Below are 21517 nucleotides of genomic sequence, written 5' to 3'. Positions count from 1 at the left end.
TCATTTAAAAGACGAAACGATAAACTATTTAATTATTCTTTTGAAATAGAATTCAGCTCAAAGTGATTTATTTAGTACGTGTCTTTATTGGTAAAATGCTTTGAGACGAGGCAATAAATCCATCACAATTTCCATTGTGTTCATTTCATGGAAATTCCAATGTATTCCACTTGGTTAATGCACTATTTTATGTACGTAAAGATGTAAAGCATTTTGAAGTGTGCAATTTGCAGTGTTTCTTACTCTATTCGGTGTGCATTAATTCATGCAGTAAAAATGTGTGTAATGTAATTACAAGGTGCTGGAAACTGTTGTATCTTAAACATTCATTATTAAATCCGATTATAAATCATCAGGGCAGAGTCGAGTAGATTTTTTTTTACGTTTCGGCATTCGCAAAAGTGACTTGAATGTTGTTGACTTTGTTGTCACTTTTTGAGTGCAAGCAGAACGCAAAAAGTGCGCAAAAACAATTGTGAAAATGTGTTCGCATCAGAAAAGAAACGTAAATTTAATGAAATTTTACGACAATGGACTTTACAAAAGCTGAAGCGAACAAAAAGCTGTTTGACACATCAGCTAAAAATAACCGTGAAAAGAAAAATCAACTGTGTGCATCGTAAAAATGACGTAAGGTGATGTACATTTATCGTAAGCACATGGGTACAAAAATGTTTAAAGTGTTGTACTTGAAGTCACTCACTCCAAAGTGGTATCGAACGCGTATTTACAGCGAAAACATCGAATCAAACGTGATAAAACATTAATGTGCTTTTAAAATCACAGCGCGAAATGCAATTGCCGTCGATGCTGCTGCTGCCTCAGTGCTACATTACAAATGAAGAATCGTATTAATCAGTAAAATAAGCGCGTATTCCGTTTCAAATGTCCGTACACTGAAGCGACGTAAAAAAACGGTTACATTTTCATTTGAAATGTATGTTATAAATTAGATTAATTTTTTTCTTTCGCTCTTCTTTGGTGCTTTTTTACAGAAAGCAAAAAAACAGAAAGCGAGAGAAAAGGACCGACAAATGAATTCAAAGTGAATAATGAAATGTCCAATGCATTTCAAATGGCATTGCGAATACTTGAACGGAGGAAAAAAAAGGTGCTATTTGGCAAGTGTCTCACGCGATCAGTTCTGTAATTGATTTTCATAGTGACAAAAAAACGATGGAATTCGTTTATTCTATTAATTGCAACAGTCTTGTTCTACTTGATACTGAGTTCAAAACGCTCTGCAAGAGAGAAGGAACACAAACGCAGAGAGAGAGAGAGAAGAAAAAAACAACAACACAAACACTACTGTATGTGTGCAGAGACATCGAGTGAATGAAGCAACATTAAATTGTCAAACAGTGTTATCAGCATGCAAATACACCCACATGTAATCGCATCTCCACATAAAGTGGATATATGCTACGCAATATAAACAGACGAATTAACAAAAAACAGTTATTCACTGTTTCTAATTACACATTTATCCATATTTGATCACGTACATAAAATTCTAATCAATTTAAAACAACAAACGCTTTTTCGTGCGTTGTATGTATGTGTGTGATATGCTTGTTTTTGTCGTCGACGGTGCAGGCTTCTGGTCGGCTCGTTTATCGGCGGGAGCAAGAGCGAAGCTAACCGTGTGTACAGTTGCAGTATTTACACACATTATGACATGAAATTGATGCACTGCACTACCATATATTTACTACTAATTCCTTGAACAAATAGATAAAACCAACTCGACTATTGCAAGAGATGTGCAAGCTCTCTTCATATGAAGCTATCTTCAGTTGTCGTTTGTTGAAACGTAAACATTGCAATTATCTTTGTTTGCATAGCTACGGCTGCCGCAGTTGCTGGTTCTGTTGTAAGTGTGTTTAGTGTACGAGTGTGTGTTTGGCGATGTGAAGCAGCTGCATATAGTTGTTGTTTAGTTATATCAATTGCAGATAGTTGACTGAAAAACGGGTATTTGTGTTCTTGCAAATGATAAGCATGCATTCACGGCTACGAATACTGAATATGCTTCCACGAAGCGATTCAAATCGCATGCAAATTTTACTCAAATGAGAAAAAAGTGACGATTTTCAAGAACATACAGCAAATGATTGCGATAAATATTCGATAGCGAAATGAAATTGCACATTGAATGGTCAAATATTGAAATGTGTTTACGTTTTGTATCGGTTTATTTTTGGAAGATTTGCCACAGCCAGAGTCAATCGAAAGTCATTTATAATGTGCATCGAAAGCGAGATTGGGCCGATAAGTCAAGTGAAAAACAGGCATTAACATGGAGATTACAAAAACCTTGGTGCTATACACATAATTCAACGATCTTGATAGCAGTGCTAGCACACAATTCCCCCAACGAATGAGGTTTTATTTTGCACTGAAATGAAGCGGCACACATCTATGAAGATGTGAAAAAAGCTAGCTAATATATGCAATATCATCGATTAATAACCATTTTGGATCGGAAAATTCCGCTTTATCTTAACGTTTACAGACATCGTACGATGTGACCCATTGTGAATCATGTTGTGTTCCTTTTCATTCTCATTTTGTTCGTCTCCATTCATTTTGATTGATTACCCCGTAGCCTTTTCGCTAATGACCATATCTGTGAACCTAAATAGCAGGTATTACATTAAATGTGCGTTCATATTAATAATCAATATCAAATTGCCTATATTAAGTTTTTTTTTCGATCACGATGCTGAAGAGGACGACCAGTGCACCGATGTGGCACTATTCGTTTCTTTGATTAGCACACATGCGATCGTATACTAAAACAATAGGTTGTGGCAAAAAAAGTCGTTTTTGCCTACAGCATCGTCGATGCAATTTACTCGAGCTCGTACGTGGAGAAGGTTCAGTGCAATGGGATATTATTTTATTGATGGCATGCAACACTCACACAGGTGACGCCTATAATAATTGAAAGCAAAAAGTGTACATACACGTTGATATGTAAATATCGATCATTTTCATGTACTGCGCAAATATTAAATATTCCATTCATTGCATTGTTTTTTTCTTTCTTTCATCTCGATATTTTATAAATGGTATCGTGACAATATCGCAAAAATGACAATCATTTTTCAATGGGAACTTCATCGAAAACTTGATTTATGGTTTTTCATAGAAAATTTGCGAACAATTTTTTTTAATGACATCAGAATAATTAAATTTCTTGCATAAAATGCGATAAAAACCGGAAATTTAATTGTATGACCATTGATAATTACCACTTCGGTATGATGGTAAAAATCGAAAGGAATTACGTATATAAATTCCATTCATTCAATATAACATTTTATGAAAATATTCGAAAAATATAAAAAAAACATAAGCTTTATTGGCTTCGAGAAACCCATTAAATTAATAGACTTTCGAAACTGGACAAACCACAGATTAATACCGCTATAGTTCTTTTTTTATTGCAACCATTATGGAGGCTATCGTATTTGAACAATGTCGAGAACTTAATGCGATTTAAATAAAATATATATGAAATTTAACGTCAAATGCGTGAGCAATTTCCAAATGAAAATGTTGTTTTCAATGGATTTTAAGCTGAATTTTTAAGTCGGCGACAAATGTATAATGGTAAAGGCGATTTATTTATCAAAACTTTTAATAAAGACGTCATTTTGTGATGATATGAATATTTATAACAAATTCAATTCATTGCTCATTTTGTTCAGCTCGGTTCAATACAAACAGACTTAATGCGGCCAGTAGAGCTTCTGACATTGAAAGCATGACGTTGCGAGCATTTTACTTCGAATCCAGTGAATTGCCTTCTTAGAACACTATGAATGTGATCATTTTGTGAGGTGTTTGGTTCGCTTTTGTTCTCAGAAAATGGGTGTTAATTGAATTAGACGATGATAACCACCAATGAACTCGATGCATTTGATCAAAATGATTGATTCCCGTTAACAATATAGCATAAAGCATTGAGAGTGTTGTATTGAATCGGGTTAATAAAAGTGACCACAATGACATCACTTGGCATGCCGGTTTCAAATAACCAGATTGGTAGAATGCAAAAGCCGACTCATGCATGCACATTTTCTACGAAATGTCATACTTCGAAAAACTCAATTTATCGTCACATTAGCCGGTTGAATTACACGTACACACAATGCACACACGAGATTGGTTTATGTGTAAGCGGACAACCATTCCGCACAGGCCGCATTTAAAATGTTAATTCCATTATGAGACAGCTTTACGTACGCAACATGAGTATTCTCAATGAATTCAACCACATCAAATTTACATGAATTCGTAATAAACGTAAAATATTCAATTCGCGTCAACTTATTTTGTTCATTGAAATCCGTACACATGAAGGCGCGTGAGACGTGAACCGCGTCGATCTCATTAAAGTTGTTGATTTTTTCTGATGTGTACTGTACCTGCGGGACAAAGCGCACACAATCTATATGATCACATATTCCAATTATGCACTTTATGACGGCCAATGTAAATATTCATTCTTATGAAATCAGTTTTTGCATCGAGAAAATGATCCCGAAGCGGTGCAAGACGCATTACAAACGAAAATCCAATCGCATTAGACTCACACACATTTGAGCGAGACAACATGTGCTGTTTTTACACAGCAGATACTGCAATGACACTGTCGCATTCAATATGTTCACGGTTTTTTCTCTCGTTCATCGAATTGTAATTTATGAGCCGCTACAAGCTCATAGAGGTAATTCTTACCCATTTTTTTTCTATATCATAGATTTGTGTGGCTAAAGGCGAGGTGATTTTCTGATTAAATGCTCATTCAATTCGAATCTTATTTGATAGCTTGTTAATAGTTTGAGCACGGTGTAAATATGTAAACATCGAAACGGGTCTGGCTAATTATCTTCATTGGATCAGTTAACTGCATCACTTATCACATTTTTTTTCTCTCTGGTCTGTGTCAATTGGCTGTTCTCACGCGTGCAAAGCAATCGATATACCATACGAACCAATCAACTCAATAATAAAGTGGTTGAGCTTGAATTGACTGAGCATCAAGTACCATTGAAGAAAAAAAAATGGGTGACGAAATAGAGAGATCGAACGACACTCAACAGTCGAAAAAACAAAGTGACAGGTAACAACTGAAATATATTTATATTTATGAGCCATTTGATACGTGCGCTTACGACACGAAAATAAAGAGTATTATGATTATTAGCATGCTCGTCGCGGCGCATCAAACGTAAGAAAAACACTGTCAAAACATTCAAAATTAATACGTGGCCAGAAGATGGATTGAAAGCGTGTGGCAGGTAAAATACAAATAAAAACTGAAATTGATTTTAAGAAAACATTCGTGAGCCCGGCAACAAATAGAACACGCTGTCTTGATGAATAAAACACCTGAAATTGGATAACACATCATTAATTTCCGAAAGACATGTGGTTTGATTCGTAATTAAACATTCGCGTTGAGGTTTTTTTACGGCATTTCCTGCATTGGCCATGGCATTTTGCCAAACTGATTCATTTCATGAACATTTACGCAGCTGGAACCGACGCCATTCATTCGTATGAATGGAGCCTCTTTCAACAATTTTGATTGATATCGTTAGGTGAATGAAAAGCGAATATATTTGTAGAGGAAAATTCGAATGGAACCGGCAAATGTTTGCACATCGTGATGATTTAGTAAGTGACAATTGACCATTTCTGTTGAGCGAGAATGCCGATTGATGTACTTCCGCTCGATGAATGTTAAAAGCATTTATTTACATACGCGAATCGAGTGATAAAAGACACTTCAAAATGCACTCACTTTCCATGGAGATTGCATTTCAAAAGCAACTTTTCATGCGAATGGTATGTGTTTGTGTTTGAGTGTTACTGTGGTGCACCAACGCACAAAGAGAATGAAATGTTGAAAATGCGTTGAAGCGTGGATGTGTTAAACGGTTTTGTGTATGATTCAATGTAAACAGCAATGACTGTCATCACCAATTATGTTCGTGCTGCGATTTTGCGCGATAATAATCATTATTTATAAATATTACATGGTTTTCATTTGTCACATTTTTGGAACGGCAAAAGAAACGACGAAATTTTTGACAAAAACTGACATTATTATCTCATAAGTCGTCGGTCATTCTTCGTTGACGGTCGCGAATATACAGAGTCAACGCCTTTTTTATTTTCTTTGGACAATTTATTGACTGAAACATTCATTGATATTCTCCATTTGGCACGAATACAGTTCAAAATTTTCCGTTTTTTTTTCTCTCTCAATGTTTTCATGTTTGGTGATACGAACACTACAGATGAGAGATTGATGCCTAACCAAAGTCGATGGTTGATTAAATGGAAATTAAATTCATTTATTACCTTTTTGAGGGTGCTCGATAAACTGAATGATTGTGAATTGACGCGAATCATGTTTGTTGTGTGTTGCGGGCAGCAGTTGACCGAGCCGAAAAATCAATTTAGGTGACCAGACGGTTAACTTATTTCAATTAAATGGTATTTGGATAATGCATACGCCCCGAATAAATCGATGTCGATGGTTTTATTTCAATTTCACCACACTGAGAAAACGAATCGCACTTTTTTGTTGTTGTTGTTGTTTAAATACCACACTACGGCAACATTTCGAGCACCACTTTTGATGGATTTGTCGGCCGAGTCTTTTATTTATATTCAATTTTATATTTACTTTTTGTTGTTGCTGTTGTTTCACACTTGATTTTTATCGATGACGATACGCACTGTACGAGTTGAGTACAGACACACGAAAAAATAAAACACAAAATGTAAACACAATATGTAAATAAGGAATGAGTCCACAAATGCAAAAATTTCGTTCGTAAAACACATTGATTCAGCGCATTAATTTAGGTTTCACATTGAAAACGTTGTGTGTCACTTGTTGAACAAGTGTGTCGCATGAAGCAATAAAAACAGTTCAAAGTACCAATCCCATTGCTTTCCAAAGTAATGATCAGCGGGGCAATTAAAACTTGGTGCGATTTACTATTTGCCTATGACTTTTGATCTTCAAACGGATGACTAAAAGGAACGGTTAAGTATAAATGTCATAAAAATGACACTCAAAAGTGTTTTGAGTCAAGACGATGGGTATTTCGAATGCTGTTATGGAAATAAAATGTGTTGTAAACAAAGCAAATTGAAAATGTGTCGACGCATTCGAGATGCTCGACAAAAAAAAGAAAGAAAATAATGATTTTCAAATAAATCACGATTGAAGATGTGTTTATTTATCCCATTTTATACAATTGCAGCCATTCGTATCGTTGAAGTTGCTTATTTTTAAAATGATTACGTAGGCATGGTGCCGTTCTTTAAGTGAAATGCCCTACTGGAATTCAGTCAGCTATAAATAAAACATTTAAAAATGGTACTCAATGTAATGCTATATGTTTTCCATTTGACCGTGAACGATGAAGCGTAGCACAGTTGCACAATTGACTTTGCAGAATGGAAGAAAAATGCTGAATATTTCATCAGCAGTGAAATGGTTCTTTACAAAAGAAAACTTTGAAAATTGAATATGAAAAATTGTTACACATTTATTTTTAGTGAAGTTCGAATAAGCATTCTTTTTGCTGTGTTTGTTTTGAATAGTTGCAGCACCATTGGATGCATTAAAAACATTTGCTTTCTACGCACATTCCTTGGACGCCCTCTCAGTGCTCTTCGCATCGAACTGGTGAGCGTGAATCGAAATGAAAAGTGAAATACGTATTAAAAAAAGGTGTTTTTTTATAAAATTGAAATGCACTTTGTTTTTGTATATTTGGTACTGTTTGATACACGAGATCGAAGCTGTTATTTGTAGTTACAGTCAAGAACTGTACAGATGGTTTAACGAACTGTGCAGCGAGCGAGAGAGAGAGAGAGCATCGACAACTTTGCGATTTATTATCGCCGGAGGAAGTCGAAGTGCGGATTGAGTGAGAAGAACACGTTTTGTTACATGCCTAGATTTGCCACTTCGTGCTGCATCAAACCGTGTGGATAAACGTTGGATTTTCGAGAGAGGAAAAAAGGGAAGCTGCAAAACGAATCGACGGAAAATATCGGCCGTCAAACGATAGAAGAAGACAGCCGCGCTGAAACAAGAAGTATGGTGACGAATGGCAAAGCTATTGTTTTATTGCTTTTTCTTCGAATCACGTTCAAATGAGGCAATTCGTGCCAACGATTTGTAAACAGAAGAGTGAGCGAGCGTTAAATCGATCGACAAGCATAAATTTTCAGCAACTTCATGAAAGAAAAATAATTAGCTTTGATCGATTTATTTTGTTCCATCGCAATGGCGCAAAATTGGAACATCACGGTTTCTATTCTAGCATCAAAGCTGACGTTGCATGGAAGCATAGTTAACAGCATCACAGTTTTGATCGTTAAAAAAGATAACAAACAGCAAAAATGTCAAATGCCGAATTGTATCCTAAGGTGATACCAGTCACTTTGGTCATTTATTAATATCACGATGATGAAATTCCACAAGGAAACTATGGCGGTGAACAAACGGTAACGACCACGTTCACATAACATTTTCGAACAAAAATTTCAACAGTGTACCCAAAAAAAGCGCTTATATAAAAAAAATCGCGAATTTTTTTTCGCTAATCAAGGCAAACATCTTCTCGCGTGCAACAAAAAACCCGAAGAGAATTAATAATGCGAAACTCCATATACACAAACACATTCGTACGAACTAATAACCAAATAACAACAAAAATGTTCCCGATGATGACGCGTTACCGCATTTTATTGTATGAATTTTAAATATAAATTTTCTGTTTGCTTCCTTTTTGCAAGACAATCTTGTATCATCTGAATGACAACGGCACAACGGTGCCAATCAAAAAAAACAAAACAAAATAAAAGTGTGGCGCATTCGTTGAAACAATAAACCGCCACTGATGCTGATTACGAATGATAAAAATGGCATCACCATACTGTTGTTTGTTGTATGCGTGTGCAAAATATTTGAATAAATAATTTTCCTTTGAGGACAAGCGAAGAAGAATAAAAAACATGCAACTTCGAAACGTAAACAGTGAAGCGCAAAAAAAATGATGAAGAAGACCAACAGCGATTCATGGGAGATTTGTCGAAGATTTATTTTCGTATGCGATTTACATTTGTTATTTTTCGGCGAGCTTAAAACTGGGAACAACATCGAAAAAAATAATTCGATTTTTTTCTCTTATGTCGTTTCATCCGACAAAATAAGCCAAAATCCGCTGAGGCAATTCGATTAGAATTTTTGTTAAATTCAATTTACCCGGTTCCACAGAGAATAATCACTGTGTTTTGAATATGAAGTTCTGGCATGTTATTTGAATAAACCAACGAGTGTCTGTGTGGTTTTGGGCATTCACAATGTCGCATTAATTAGCATAACATTGTAAATAAAATCGAACGATCAATCCACACACACACTGGTTCATCTGCATTTTGTTTTATCTTTTTTATCACATCTTTCGTATTCCAGTTTTAAATCTGTTTTTTTTTTGTCTGTAGTCAAAATACACGTTGGTCGTTCGAGATTCTCATTAAAATGTGTAGAGACATTGTCGATATTGCAATATGTGAGACACGCATAAATTATGGGCGGCCAATTGTAGATACAAATGTGATAAGAGTCATCAACTGTTAAATAATGTGAAGCACCAACAAAGTTCTCTCATTTCGATTTAAAGAAAACCGATTTTTCTTGATAAATAAAATGTGTATTTTGCATGTAAATGTCTCTGTTTAAGATAAACACCAATCGCCCATCCTTATTTACGACGCATTTCAAGATAAAAAAAAATGTAACGACCATCATTTTTACTACGGGCCTACTTTAAATGAGTCTCAATGTAAGTGTGTCCATATTCACTTATGCATAACATAATAAATGTCTGTATCAACGGCAGAACAATGCCAATTTAGAAAAGCGTACTGTCACCAAATTGGAAAGCAAACAGAAATCGAATAATAAATAGAAATTTCTCCGAATAATCGCGCAATGTGATAAGATTTTTTACCTTTTTTACGAACGAAATTTTATCAAAAACGAAAAAATTTATCATGGTTTCGACACCGCCAAAACAAACAAAAACCAATTATATTACCCTAGCATTTGTGTGCGAAATGTGTGATTTTTAAAGCACAAAGAACATTTTTTTTTTCGCTTGCACTTCTTAGAATCACATGACTAATTGTCGTCGACGTCGTTGTTATTACTATTTCATAGGTATTTTGTGGGAGGGATGGATATTCATGGGTTCAACCAAACAGTATTTGCCATTTTAATTTATGGCATTTGCTCGATTCAATATACTAAATCACTTTTCACGAAAATTGCTATAATTAAAGATGGCACACAATCGACCAAAAGAAGCGAAACTAGAATGGATGATTTGCACATTAACACAACAACGATGGCACGACAACGAAAATATTGCCGAGTGAAAATTTATTGAGAAAAAGATCCCGTTCGAATCGCGCACATAAAAGGGATCACATCCGCGTCATGTATTTTATAATATCTATAAATTCCATGCAACAACACTGTACTGCTGTTGATCATGGACGGTAGTTCAAATTGTTATAAATCGAAAGAAAATGATGTCGTGAAAATCAACACACACGGGTGTACGGTCACTTCGACAGTAGAAAAGCGACTAAATTGTATTATGTGCTGTATGGATTGGCAGCAAACAACTCGATTCTATCGAAATTGGTGTATACATGTGTGGCAGTGTCTAAGCAGCACCGTGTGTATTATAATGAGAGAGTGTGTATACTATACATATATTCAGCAGCAGTGTGCCTCCAAACGAAGAAAAAAAAAGCGAATCAGTCTGAGAGTTATATGTATATATTTGCGTGTGCATTGGTTGTTGCTGTTCTCTGTTATCTCTTCTAGCTTCGGTTCGCACATGGAGTATGAAACGCCAGCGCTTATTATGGAGAGTTAGTGTGTGTGCAAGAGAGAGAGACGACGTATATACTGTTTACGCTTAACGTACGTTTGTACGGTACGATTGAGAGAAAAATTATATAGAGTCTTGCACCCAACACACCATTTGAGTCAAAAATCTCCATTTCGATGCGTTGAGTGCAATATTTTCGAGCACTTCGCTCTATTGAACAATTTCGGTTGGTCTCTTTTTTTACACTCGGCTAAAAGCACTAATAAAACACGAATGAATTATAAATTGTTAAGTGTGTGAGTGTGCAGACGAATGAAACGCATATACAAAGTGGCTGCCGCCGGAAAGAATGATCCTTGCATGCCGCATAATTTTTATATTTCAACAAAACAAACTAATTTTTGACTCGTGCCCAACCATAAAGCCGCGCTTCTTTTGCCTTACTTTATTTTAAAGGCGAAAGCAATAATGACAATGATAATAAAATTGTGTTTTATGCATATCACTCAGACACTCTATGATTTCTATGCAAAAAGGTAACATACACACATGGTTTTTCATATTGCGCCTCCTTTTTTATCTTCATTTTTTTTTCAAACACTCAGAAGTTCCGAAACCATAAACACACGCACACAATCTGACATATTAAAAGAGTTGAAATTGAGTTACATGGTTAAAAACAACTACATATCACCGCAAACAGCAACAGCTGCACCGAAAAATACTTCTTTGTTGTTGCACGTTTTGGCATGTGTTCTCGAGTTAACTAACTTTTATGTGTGCGGCTCGATTTATACACAATTTTTTTCTCTTCATCTTTTTATTATTATAATAATATATGTACGTCGCTCATTTCAATCTGAATTGTGAAAATGGTTTAACGATGAATGCGCGATGTATAAGCAAATTGAGCATTCCGTTGTTTCACAGTTCGTAGGCGGATTTCTTCTCTTTCTCTCTCTCTCTCTCTCTCTCTCTCTCTCTCTCTCTCCATCTTCTATCTTATGCAACATTTTGCCAACAAAATATAATTCTTCTATTACAATAAAATATTGTTTAACTCTTACTTCAATCACACACGCATAAAATTCATAAAATGTGTCTACACATATTTTTGCTATTCGGTTTGGCGCAACATTAATGTGAACTGTGATTCGAACGAAAATTCTATGAATTTGGCTGACACAACAAAATTCAAGACATTATCGCATAGCACGTGTGTGTAATCATGCGTTGACATTACGAGACATTAGAACCAACGATATCGAAACGCTTCATTAATTACTAAATAGAATGGCAACCAGTGATTTAACGTCTAATGTCATAATTTATTCAATATTCATTGCAATCATTTTCATAGAAATCTATTTACATTGACATTTTGAAGTTGAAGTCATTTTACGTTTCCATTCGTTTCAACGGTTGACACACACAATTGAAAAGGGTTGCGGCGCATACACTTGCAACCGTCAATAAAATCGTTTTTGACATTATTTGCATGATCGGCTGAGACTATTGACCAGAAAAAAAAAGAATCCAGCTTTATTTTATATTATTAATGGTCGAGTGTCTCGAAGCCACTTTCGGTTGGCATCTTACGAACAGCGGTTCTCGTCAAATCGATTCCAATAAATATTTGATTTTTTTATTCTAGTTGATTTCCAATGGCAGATTGAATGCGACAATCAAAGAAAATGATGATGAAAAATGACAGACTGAACCAAAAAAAAAGAAACAAATTATTTGGTAACATTTGTACGAATGTGTGGCTAATGGGAAGCACATTGGACAAACTGGCCACAATTGAAATGAATCTGACGAAATGACGTTGGTCTTTCTTCTACTTTGCGACTGCATGATTGCATTGGGCAAAGTGTTTCAGAATGTCTGTCTATCCGAATTTCAAATCAAAGTAAATGGCTTTCAATAAATATTCATTCAATCTTTTTCAATATCTTGTTGCGCCGCATTCATTCGTAAATAATTTTATGCAATGCTATTCATCTCTCTTTGTCTCTCTGGTTGTGTGTGTGTGTATTCATGGTTTTCATTCTGGCTGCATTTATTCGTCGCTTGCATTTGCTTTGAGCAATCGAGCAAAATGTGTGAAATCCGAATGATGCAAAATCTCATGCCACTCGATCCTGTTTCATTGTCGCTTGCACTGCACATTCACACTATATTGACGGTTGCCATCATCGTAATAGCAACTAAGACCTACACAAACACACAAACAGCAAGAGCGAGAGAGAGAGAGAGAAGAATTTATTCAATTCAATAAAAGTGAAAAGCAATCGAGATTGTATAGTGCTCTTTACCTGTGTGAATATATTACCTAGTGCCATTTTATTGACGCTCGCACACTTTCGACAGCTAATTCAATAAATCTTATCATCAACACAAATACACGCATACAACGAATGCCAATCGTTTATTGCCAACGGTAAGTGTGCATACCACAAATATAAATACATGTGCAACACGTTATTTGCATTTTATGAATTTTTTCCACGCTTTATTGCAAACACTTTTGTTGTTGTTCATCTTGACATATACGAAGTTTTTTTTATGAATTCCCTTTGATATTCAATTGCCATTTTCAAAAGAATCGGTAAAGTCTTTGTGGACCAAAAGATTATATTCTTTTATTGGAAACGAATTTCAATTCATTTTTATTACTTCATCTCCCGCATTTGCACACTGTGCTTTGTGTTCGTCTTTTGTTGTTTTCAAATCCATTTTAGCAGGTATTTTTTTTAAATGAAAACGAAATTAAATTCCGATGTTATGTCTGAGTCAATCTTATCCGCAGGCTACCTTGGTGAAGGATAAGGAAATTTGTTTGTGTCTTTGTTTAAAATTGCAAGTCAGAGTCCGAGAGATACCCGGTCTTTGTTTATTCAACCATCATCGAATTTGTTGACTGTTATATTTCCCGACCAAACAAAATATTGACCATTCTACATCGTTTCTTCCCATCAAATCAGCAAGAATGATGGCTGTTTTGATTTTCCACTTGATTTGATTAAGAAGAAGAGTGTAACATCTCGATGTAACATTACAACTTTCATTGTTTCGACGTTTATCACTCTTTTCTTTCGAGAAATATTCAATTAATCTTTTCACCATTTGCAACTAGTTACACACATTTTTACGCAGAGACAACATCTTGCCATATCGTTTTGTTTTTTTATTGTTTATTCTTCCTTTGTTGAATTTTGGTAATCATCATTAATCATCTCAATTTATGAGCATTAATCTCATCCAGCATCTTGGATTCATATTGCTTTTGTATTATATAATATAAGTGCATGGATAATGTGACCAACATGATGCTGAGACAAAATTTCCGATGAAATACAGAGACCACCACTCATCTCATCTAGCCTCTTTCACAAACGTTTTAATTGAAAGTAAACAAAATTGATGGATTTGTGTCGTGAGTTTGTCGAAGTCGATTCTACATTTAATTAGATATTTGTGTTGTTTTTCGACGCAAAACCGGTATTTTGATCGGATGATTGATAGAAATGGTCGTAAAAGCCTTTTTTTTATTATGAATGTCACATACATAAAAACGCATAAAAATGTGTGAGTTTTAAATTGCTAAAAAATGTCAAAAAATCAAAATCCAGTATAGCACCGAAATTATCAACCGGAAAGGTTGACTACGTTGAAACCCGTTTCGTTGATTGTTTACATTCTGATTCTATCGTCGATTCCCCTGCTGTGCTCTTGAGCATTCGGTCAGTGTTCAATGGCATAAGCACATGATATTCATGGTTGAATGAGCATTTGAATCAGATCTTGCTATCCGATCATCGTGTATTGCTTATTTGTTACTATATGATTAAAAAATTCAATCTCATAAAAAAACGTAAAAGACTCTATCGTTCAGTCAGTAATTATGAATTCCCTTTTAAAATCTCGTACTTTATTTTCGTTAGATTAATATTTCTCAATTTTCTCAGTTTAATGAGAGAAAATCGGTATCTACAGCATTTAACGATCTAAAGTGTTTTTCATGCGGTCGATGATTGCTTGATTAGTATTCTAAGGAGAAAATGATGATGATGATTATCGTTCATCAGATGTCACTTATTGATTTGATGTGTGATCGAACCGCCTTATCATCATAGTCAAGGTGTTGCCATTGATTCTCGTTATTACATGCACCGATAATGAAATGTGTTGTTAGTTAAGTAAAAATGTCTAATAAAAAAAGGCAATGTGGTTGTAAAAAAGTCATAAATTGCAGTTAATCGAGATATTTGATCGCATGGAAATCGTCCATCAAAAATTCTTTGAATTGAGTGTTTTGTGCCCGTTGCACATGCGATTCTATGAAATTGACTCAAGTTATGCTTGTTAGTCGCACTCTATAAAATATTGGCTGAAGTTGTTTTTTTTTGCCTCTAAATGGCAAGACATTAATGTGTAGCTTGTGTGTGCGTTTGATGACAGACAGTGATTAAAATATTCATCGATTGCAGTTAAACGGTTTCATTTTGTATAAAAAGACCGGGAAAAAAACATTGTAATTATGCAATTACAAATTAGAATGGACAGTAAACAAGCACACTCAGAGTTTGTTGTGTTGTTTTTTGCATTCGCGGACTGAATGCGGAAAGATGTAGTGTGTGTTTGATCTCATTGCGAGCCATCAAAACTGGTGCAATTCATCATGATACTCCAGAAATATACAGCAGCCGAAGCAAAACAAGTGAAAAGACATTAAACGACAACGACAGACACATCGTAGGGCTTGTAGAAAAAAAACGGATTGCAACAAAGGGAGAGCTGCAGCAGTTTCGACGCGTTAAAAAAAGAATATACAAATAAGATAGCCATTAAAAATTAAATAGCGGTCATTATCTATATGGCTGATGTTGTTTTATCCCATGTTGAAGCAATTATAAAACGTGATTAATAAAATTTAAATTTAAATTACCCACAATACACACTGCACCAATGGATAAAATAATACACAGCATCGCGAATCGCGATCGAATGATTGAGTAATTTGTCAGGTTTACCAGTTGAGCTTTTGTTTGGTGAACAACTGCAGCTACTGCCGGTTCGATACGATTTCAAAGCACTGGACACACGCATGCACACGGTTAACATGCGCGATTAGCATAAAAGTGGTCAGTCCCAACGAAATCAATGAGTATACAAGATAAAACGATATCGAAAAACGCTCTACTAAATGTGCGGCCGTCTTTTAACCAAACCATTGGTCCTGATGTGGTAGCTTCAGTTTTTTTTTTATTTTGCAGCATGCACTTGCTGGTTTTCGCACTCTGCGCTTGCAACAAGATTGCTCGAAAAATGCGAACTTGTAATAAAATCGATTTGCTGATTTTCATCGACGATATGCATGGCATGCATATCAAACCACCCAAGTGGCCACGCCATCGCCCATAACTTTGAACACTTTGTTTGGCTCGGTTCGTTGTTGTTGTTGTACTTCTGAGACCGAAGACTCGTTTCTCAATTTTATGCATGCCAACGATTTTTATGTATGCCTCATTCTTTTCGATCATTTAAAATGCAATGAAAAGTATATGGAAATTGTTGGGATTTTAAATCATAAAATGACCAACCATTCGAGACACCAACGAAATTGAAGCGCTCATGATTTTTTCTTGTCGATGTGTGTCGCACATTCCGTTCCGTTAATTAAGTCATTTCTCGAATGTGTCATAAGCCGAAAAAACACACTAGTGTGCTTATGAACGTACAAATTAGCACGCATTATGTTTTTGAGCGGGTCTCTTATGAATCGGCAGACATTACAATTATGAATATAATATATAAATATTTTGCGTTTTATATGAACTACACACGCTACATGAATATTATTTATCTATACTTTTTATAATGCAAAAGATATCATCATACTCGCACGTGCTATTAGAGACACTACAAAATTCTCTTCCCAATGTGTGTGTGTATAGATACAAACAAAACGATTTAACCAAAAAACACTAGTATTTACCGCATTTTTTTGTTTGCTATTTTGTGCGGGCCATTTGGTTTGAGACGGGTGTGTACGATTCAACGATGAAAAAAATCGAATTTCTCGCACTTATAATATAAACAACTGTTTTACTCTGTAGACAAAAAAGCTTCGGCTATTCCTACTTACTATGTTCTCAACATTACGAAATAGAAAACCGATTGAATCGTTTATTTTGCTATTTGCTTGCGAATTCCATTGATTCTTTGCTAAATGTTACTTGAGATGAATATTGTAATGTTGATTGTATGGCAATTTGAATAGTATCCAAGAGGTTGCTGCGCTCTCACAAAATGAGTTATGTTCTTGGCTTTTTTTCTTCGCGAATTGAACATACACACATTTTTTTTGCTTAACTCACACCGATTCGCATCTTTTTTCTTTCTTTCATCTCTCAAAACCGAAATTTAAATAGCAACATCTGTTTCACGGCACACGTATTTTGCAATAATTCTTTCTTTTCAGAATTTTCGAGGTAATTTTGCACATATTTTTATTGACACATGACGTTAGCAAATGACTATACTTTTCCAAACTCTGTGTTCAAACCGTTTACGTTTGTTTCTTTTTTTTTGCGTTGTCGTTTTAATCGTTCGGTTACGCTTTTGCATGAAATAAAAGTGTTTTGATGTTTTAAAATTTTTGCAACTTTTTCGGTCGTACGATGCAAACGATAGAAAAATGTATATAAATATTCATTATGCGGCGTGACTGTTTTTTTTTTCTAGCACAAAATGTGCTAATCTTTCTTCCGAAAGTATTCTTTTGATGGAAATGTGTGTTGGTGTTTTTAGCGAAATTTGTTCAAATCACTCATTTTTATTGGATTCTCCGCCTTTTTTCTCGTCTGAAAACTAAATTTACTGTTTAGCTACGTAAATTGAGTGAATTTATCATTTGCTGGTAGCATCGAACCATAGCCTATCGCATTCATATTTTTCGGGGTAACTGCATTATGATATTGAAATTGGTAGTGGCGCCGAGTGTACATTATCTGAAATTACTTGGAAGAGCCCGACATTCGGTGTGGGTTTTTTTCGGTTCTTCCACACTGAAGTGTGTGCATTAAGAAAGTGCAGTACGAAGTTTTCGGTGATTATGAAATAACCACAAGGAAATAACGATTATGGCGGTTGTTGTGTATTCTAAAATGAGAACAATGAGCAATATCACGATTTCTTGTATTGCACAATTTCAATAAACTTGTGCGTACACGCTGTACAGCAAACGCGCGTTGTCTCTTTGTTTATCGTTCGGTTTCGTTCTGAAAATGCAAAAACATTGAAAACAATGAGCTCATTTTATGCCTTAACATTAAAACGAACCAAAATGGCTCGAGCATAAATGAACGTAGAGAAAAAGAAGACGACAACGACGACGGTAACCAAAAAAAAAAAAAAAATGTGAGTGGCCAAGCAACAATCAAATGCATTTGGATTATACTCTCATCGCCACATTGCCATACGAATGGCGTTATGGCAGTATTATTTCTTCTCTTTTTTTGGAACATGTAGAAAATGGCGAACATAAGCAAACCATAAAACGAAAACAATAACAAATATGTTTGACTTTTAACGCAATGAGCGCAATAATAAATAATAATTGTTTTCGTTGTCGTCGGTTGTTTTCATAGTATTTTTCATTCATTCAGTGTGTGTTGGCTCAGTGAGTCAGTGTATGTGAGTCACTGTTATGTTTGCATGATGCTTGCATATTTCGCAAGCTCATCGAAAACTTGAAAGCAATCCATTGGCAAAACAGTTAGCCCAAAGAATATATATGTGTTTCTTGAGTTTGTGTATAATTGTTTGCGAATGATTCTTGAGATACAAACAAAAACCAAAACGGTCAAAGCAAAACAATCACTTTTAAACAGTAGCATCAGCATTCAAAAAGGTATTTATGGTGCGTATACCTTCAAGAAATTAGCCGACGTTTGCGGTTTTTCTGCTATTATAAATTGTTGAGGGTTTCGTGTTTTCTTTCTTAAACTTTGTTGCATAAACAATGTGGCTCTTTTCGATTAGTTCTATGGTCGTTTAAAATGCACAGCATTTTTTTACCGTTGCCATCGCCCATCTTCTATACGGCGAGTGTGAGACAAATTGCGAAAAATTCTTTGTGCTTATATTATGCAAAACAATATGCAAATGAATTTCTTAGACAAAGTTTTTATGTTTGTACAGTAACATCATGTCACTGCATTCCACGTTTGTTTCGACATTTCGGGTCATTTTCTCATTTCGGTCGTCGGTTCGTTTTTTTTTTCGTCACTACCATTGTAGTACCAACAGCATTGGTTGAATTAAAATGCGCTTTTTTGCACATTTAACAATTACATCGATTGAAATTGTGTTGTTGGAGCATTTGATATGCATCTATTCGCACTCATGTTAAAGCAATTACAGTCGGGCGCGGTTTGCATATTAAATTTTTTTCCTCGATTGAAATCATTATACTACATTGAATTGTATGAGTGAGAAAAAAACGAACGAAATCTAAAATCTTGTAGCCGCGTGCCGAGTAAATTCTGAAACTATTTTTAAATTGATTGAAATGAACTCGCGCACTCGAAATGGGCAGCTTGGACGGTAAATATTGCGCGATTAACCGATGAAATTGAATGTTTATGTTATCGGCTATAAATAATACGGTTTGAGTTCATGGACCAACCATATTATATTTTATGATGCGAACCATTCACACACAGTCGGCTAATTCAATATAAATGCGATTGCAAATGAATTCCGATTTGGAGTGTGGCGAAGTGTTAAATCGTCTGATCCATTCAAATTCGATGACATGCGTAACATACAGTCGAACTTTTAATTGAAAAGGGATTTCTTTTTCGAAATGTGCCGTGTACTTTATCCAAAGGTAGTAATTATGTTTAGATTCTTGTACTTATCACTATGTGTCCATGGGGCTATTATAAATGATACGATTCAGTTGGGCTGGCCAAAATCGTAAATCATCTTGAATGGCATAACCATTTACTCACCTGAAAATAGATAAATAATTACAAACATATTAATCAAATTGGTTAAATGGAATTCCGAAACTAAATTGTTGGTTCTTTAATTGAAATTTATTACCAACTCAAAGTCAATTTGTTTTCAATGGCATACAAATGGGAGAGGGAGAGTGGGGACAGAAAAAAAAGTGTCTAAATATTATTTGCGAATGAGGTGGCTGTGAATTGCGACAACCATGTAGTCGTTGATTAGATCAATTGCCCGCAATTCAATTCAACTTCACTTTTGGCATAATTTAAAGCGGTCTTTATACGACGATCATCTACCAACTTACTTAAATTTTCAAGTCTTTAAAACATGTTTTATTGGTTCATAAAAATGAGCGTTAGCATTCATTCAGTTGATTTCATTATCGTTTCATTTGATTTTACAACATTCTGCTCATTAGAGCACTTTTATTTGCACATTGGCCATAAATATTTCTCTCTGCATTCTGCAATTTTATTCCTCTTACTCTCTTCGACGATTTCATTTCTTTCTGACAGTGTGTATTTTTCACGCGGTTGTTCTCTTTCTTTTGACGTGTCCCACATTGTGGCGGTGTGCATGCATATATTTAGCCCAAACACATCATCAATGCAAATATATCGACGATTTGCGCCGAATATAATACCGATTGAAAAAAAGTGGTTTAATAATCGCTATTTGCTATCACGACAAACGCGATAATATGAGCTGGGATAAAATAAAAACCAGTTTGAAAATCAGCCGCTTATTTTTTTTCGACATGTGATCATCGCGTTTCGTTCATTTGTGTCATTCGTAAATTGAATTTTGAACGTCGTGAAATACACAACATAAATTTGCATTGTACGAACGCTTGCAACAGCAACAATTGTTGTGTTTTTTTCTTTCTGTCTATCTCTCGATGATGTTGTCTGTGCAGTTCATGTGAATGAAAAATCGAAAACAATAAATCGATATCGCGCACAGCGGAAGTTTACGAACGAAATAAACAAACGACAAAGAAAAAAACGAATCAATACCAAGGCAAAAACCAAAATATATCGAATCCAATTCAAAGTCAAGAATTGTAATTGAATATAATTGTGTATTCAAACGACGTAGCCGAAGTAAATGAAATGATGATTGTTTCAGATAGTGAAAAAAAAGCGAGCCAAACGTTTGTTTACATTTGGTTGGTTCGAAACATGAATCGATTGCATCGACACAACGTGTATGTATTGTTCAAAATTTCATACGCGTTTCGTTCGTATCGCTTTTTTCGGTGTTTAGCACCATTTTAGTGTTGGTTTATGTGTGATGGCATTGGCATTATATCTTGTTCCCGGATCGTGCACGAATCGCACGACTCTTTTTTTGGTTCGCAAATTTTACGGCGCAAGAAATGACGTTTGAAAAATTGATTTCAATTTTGAATATTCGATGGAATTTGAATGTCGAAATGTAGACTGTTTGATATTTAAGTTTTTCAAGCCACAATTCGAAAAGATTTTCTCATCAGCCGCTTCGAAACGAACTTCGAAACTTGATATTCAAACTTCCAAAAA

The 21517-nt window shown here is 35.1% G+C and overlaps 1 protein-coding gene across 7 annotated transcripts in view; it reads right to left on the bottom strand.

Annotated features, from left to right (window-relative positions):
• The window catches only part of LOC116349303, a 169534-nt gene that overhangs the window by 51136 nt on the left and 96881 nt on the right, over nucleotides 1-21517 (bottom strand). Inside the window, exons 1-2 of one of the 7 annotated variants that reach the window (XM_031780682.1) lie at nucleotides 10146-10660; nucleotides 6382-6761 (exon numbers count right to left, since the gene is read on the bottom strand). The exons of the other annotated variants lie outside the window; for them this stretch is intronic. Coding sequence (XP_031636542.1) covers nucleotides 6382-6432 — 51 coding nt within the window. The 5' untranslated portion in view covers nucleotides 6433-6761; nucleotides 10146-10660. Of the gene's footprint in view, nucleotides 1-6381; nucleotides 6762-10145; nucleotides 10661-21517 lie in introns of those variants that run through there. 7 annotated transcript variants of the gene reach the window in all.

Source organism: Contarinia nasturtii, unplaced genomic scaffold (genome assembly GCF_009176525.2).
Source record: "Contarinia nasturtii isolate CC-2019 unplaced genomic scaffold, AAFC_CNas_1.1 Cnas_scaffold_2861, whole genome shotgun sequence".
Classification (NCBI taxonomy): domain Eukaryota; kingdom Metazoa; phylum Arthropoda; class Insecta; order Diptera; family Cecidomyiidae; genus Contarinia; species Contarinia nasturtii.
This window is presented reverse-complemented; position numbering and strand designations above follow the sequence as displayed.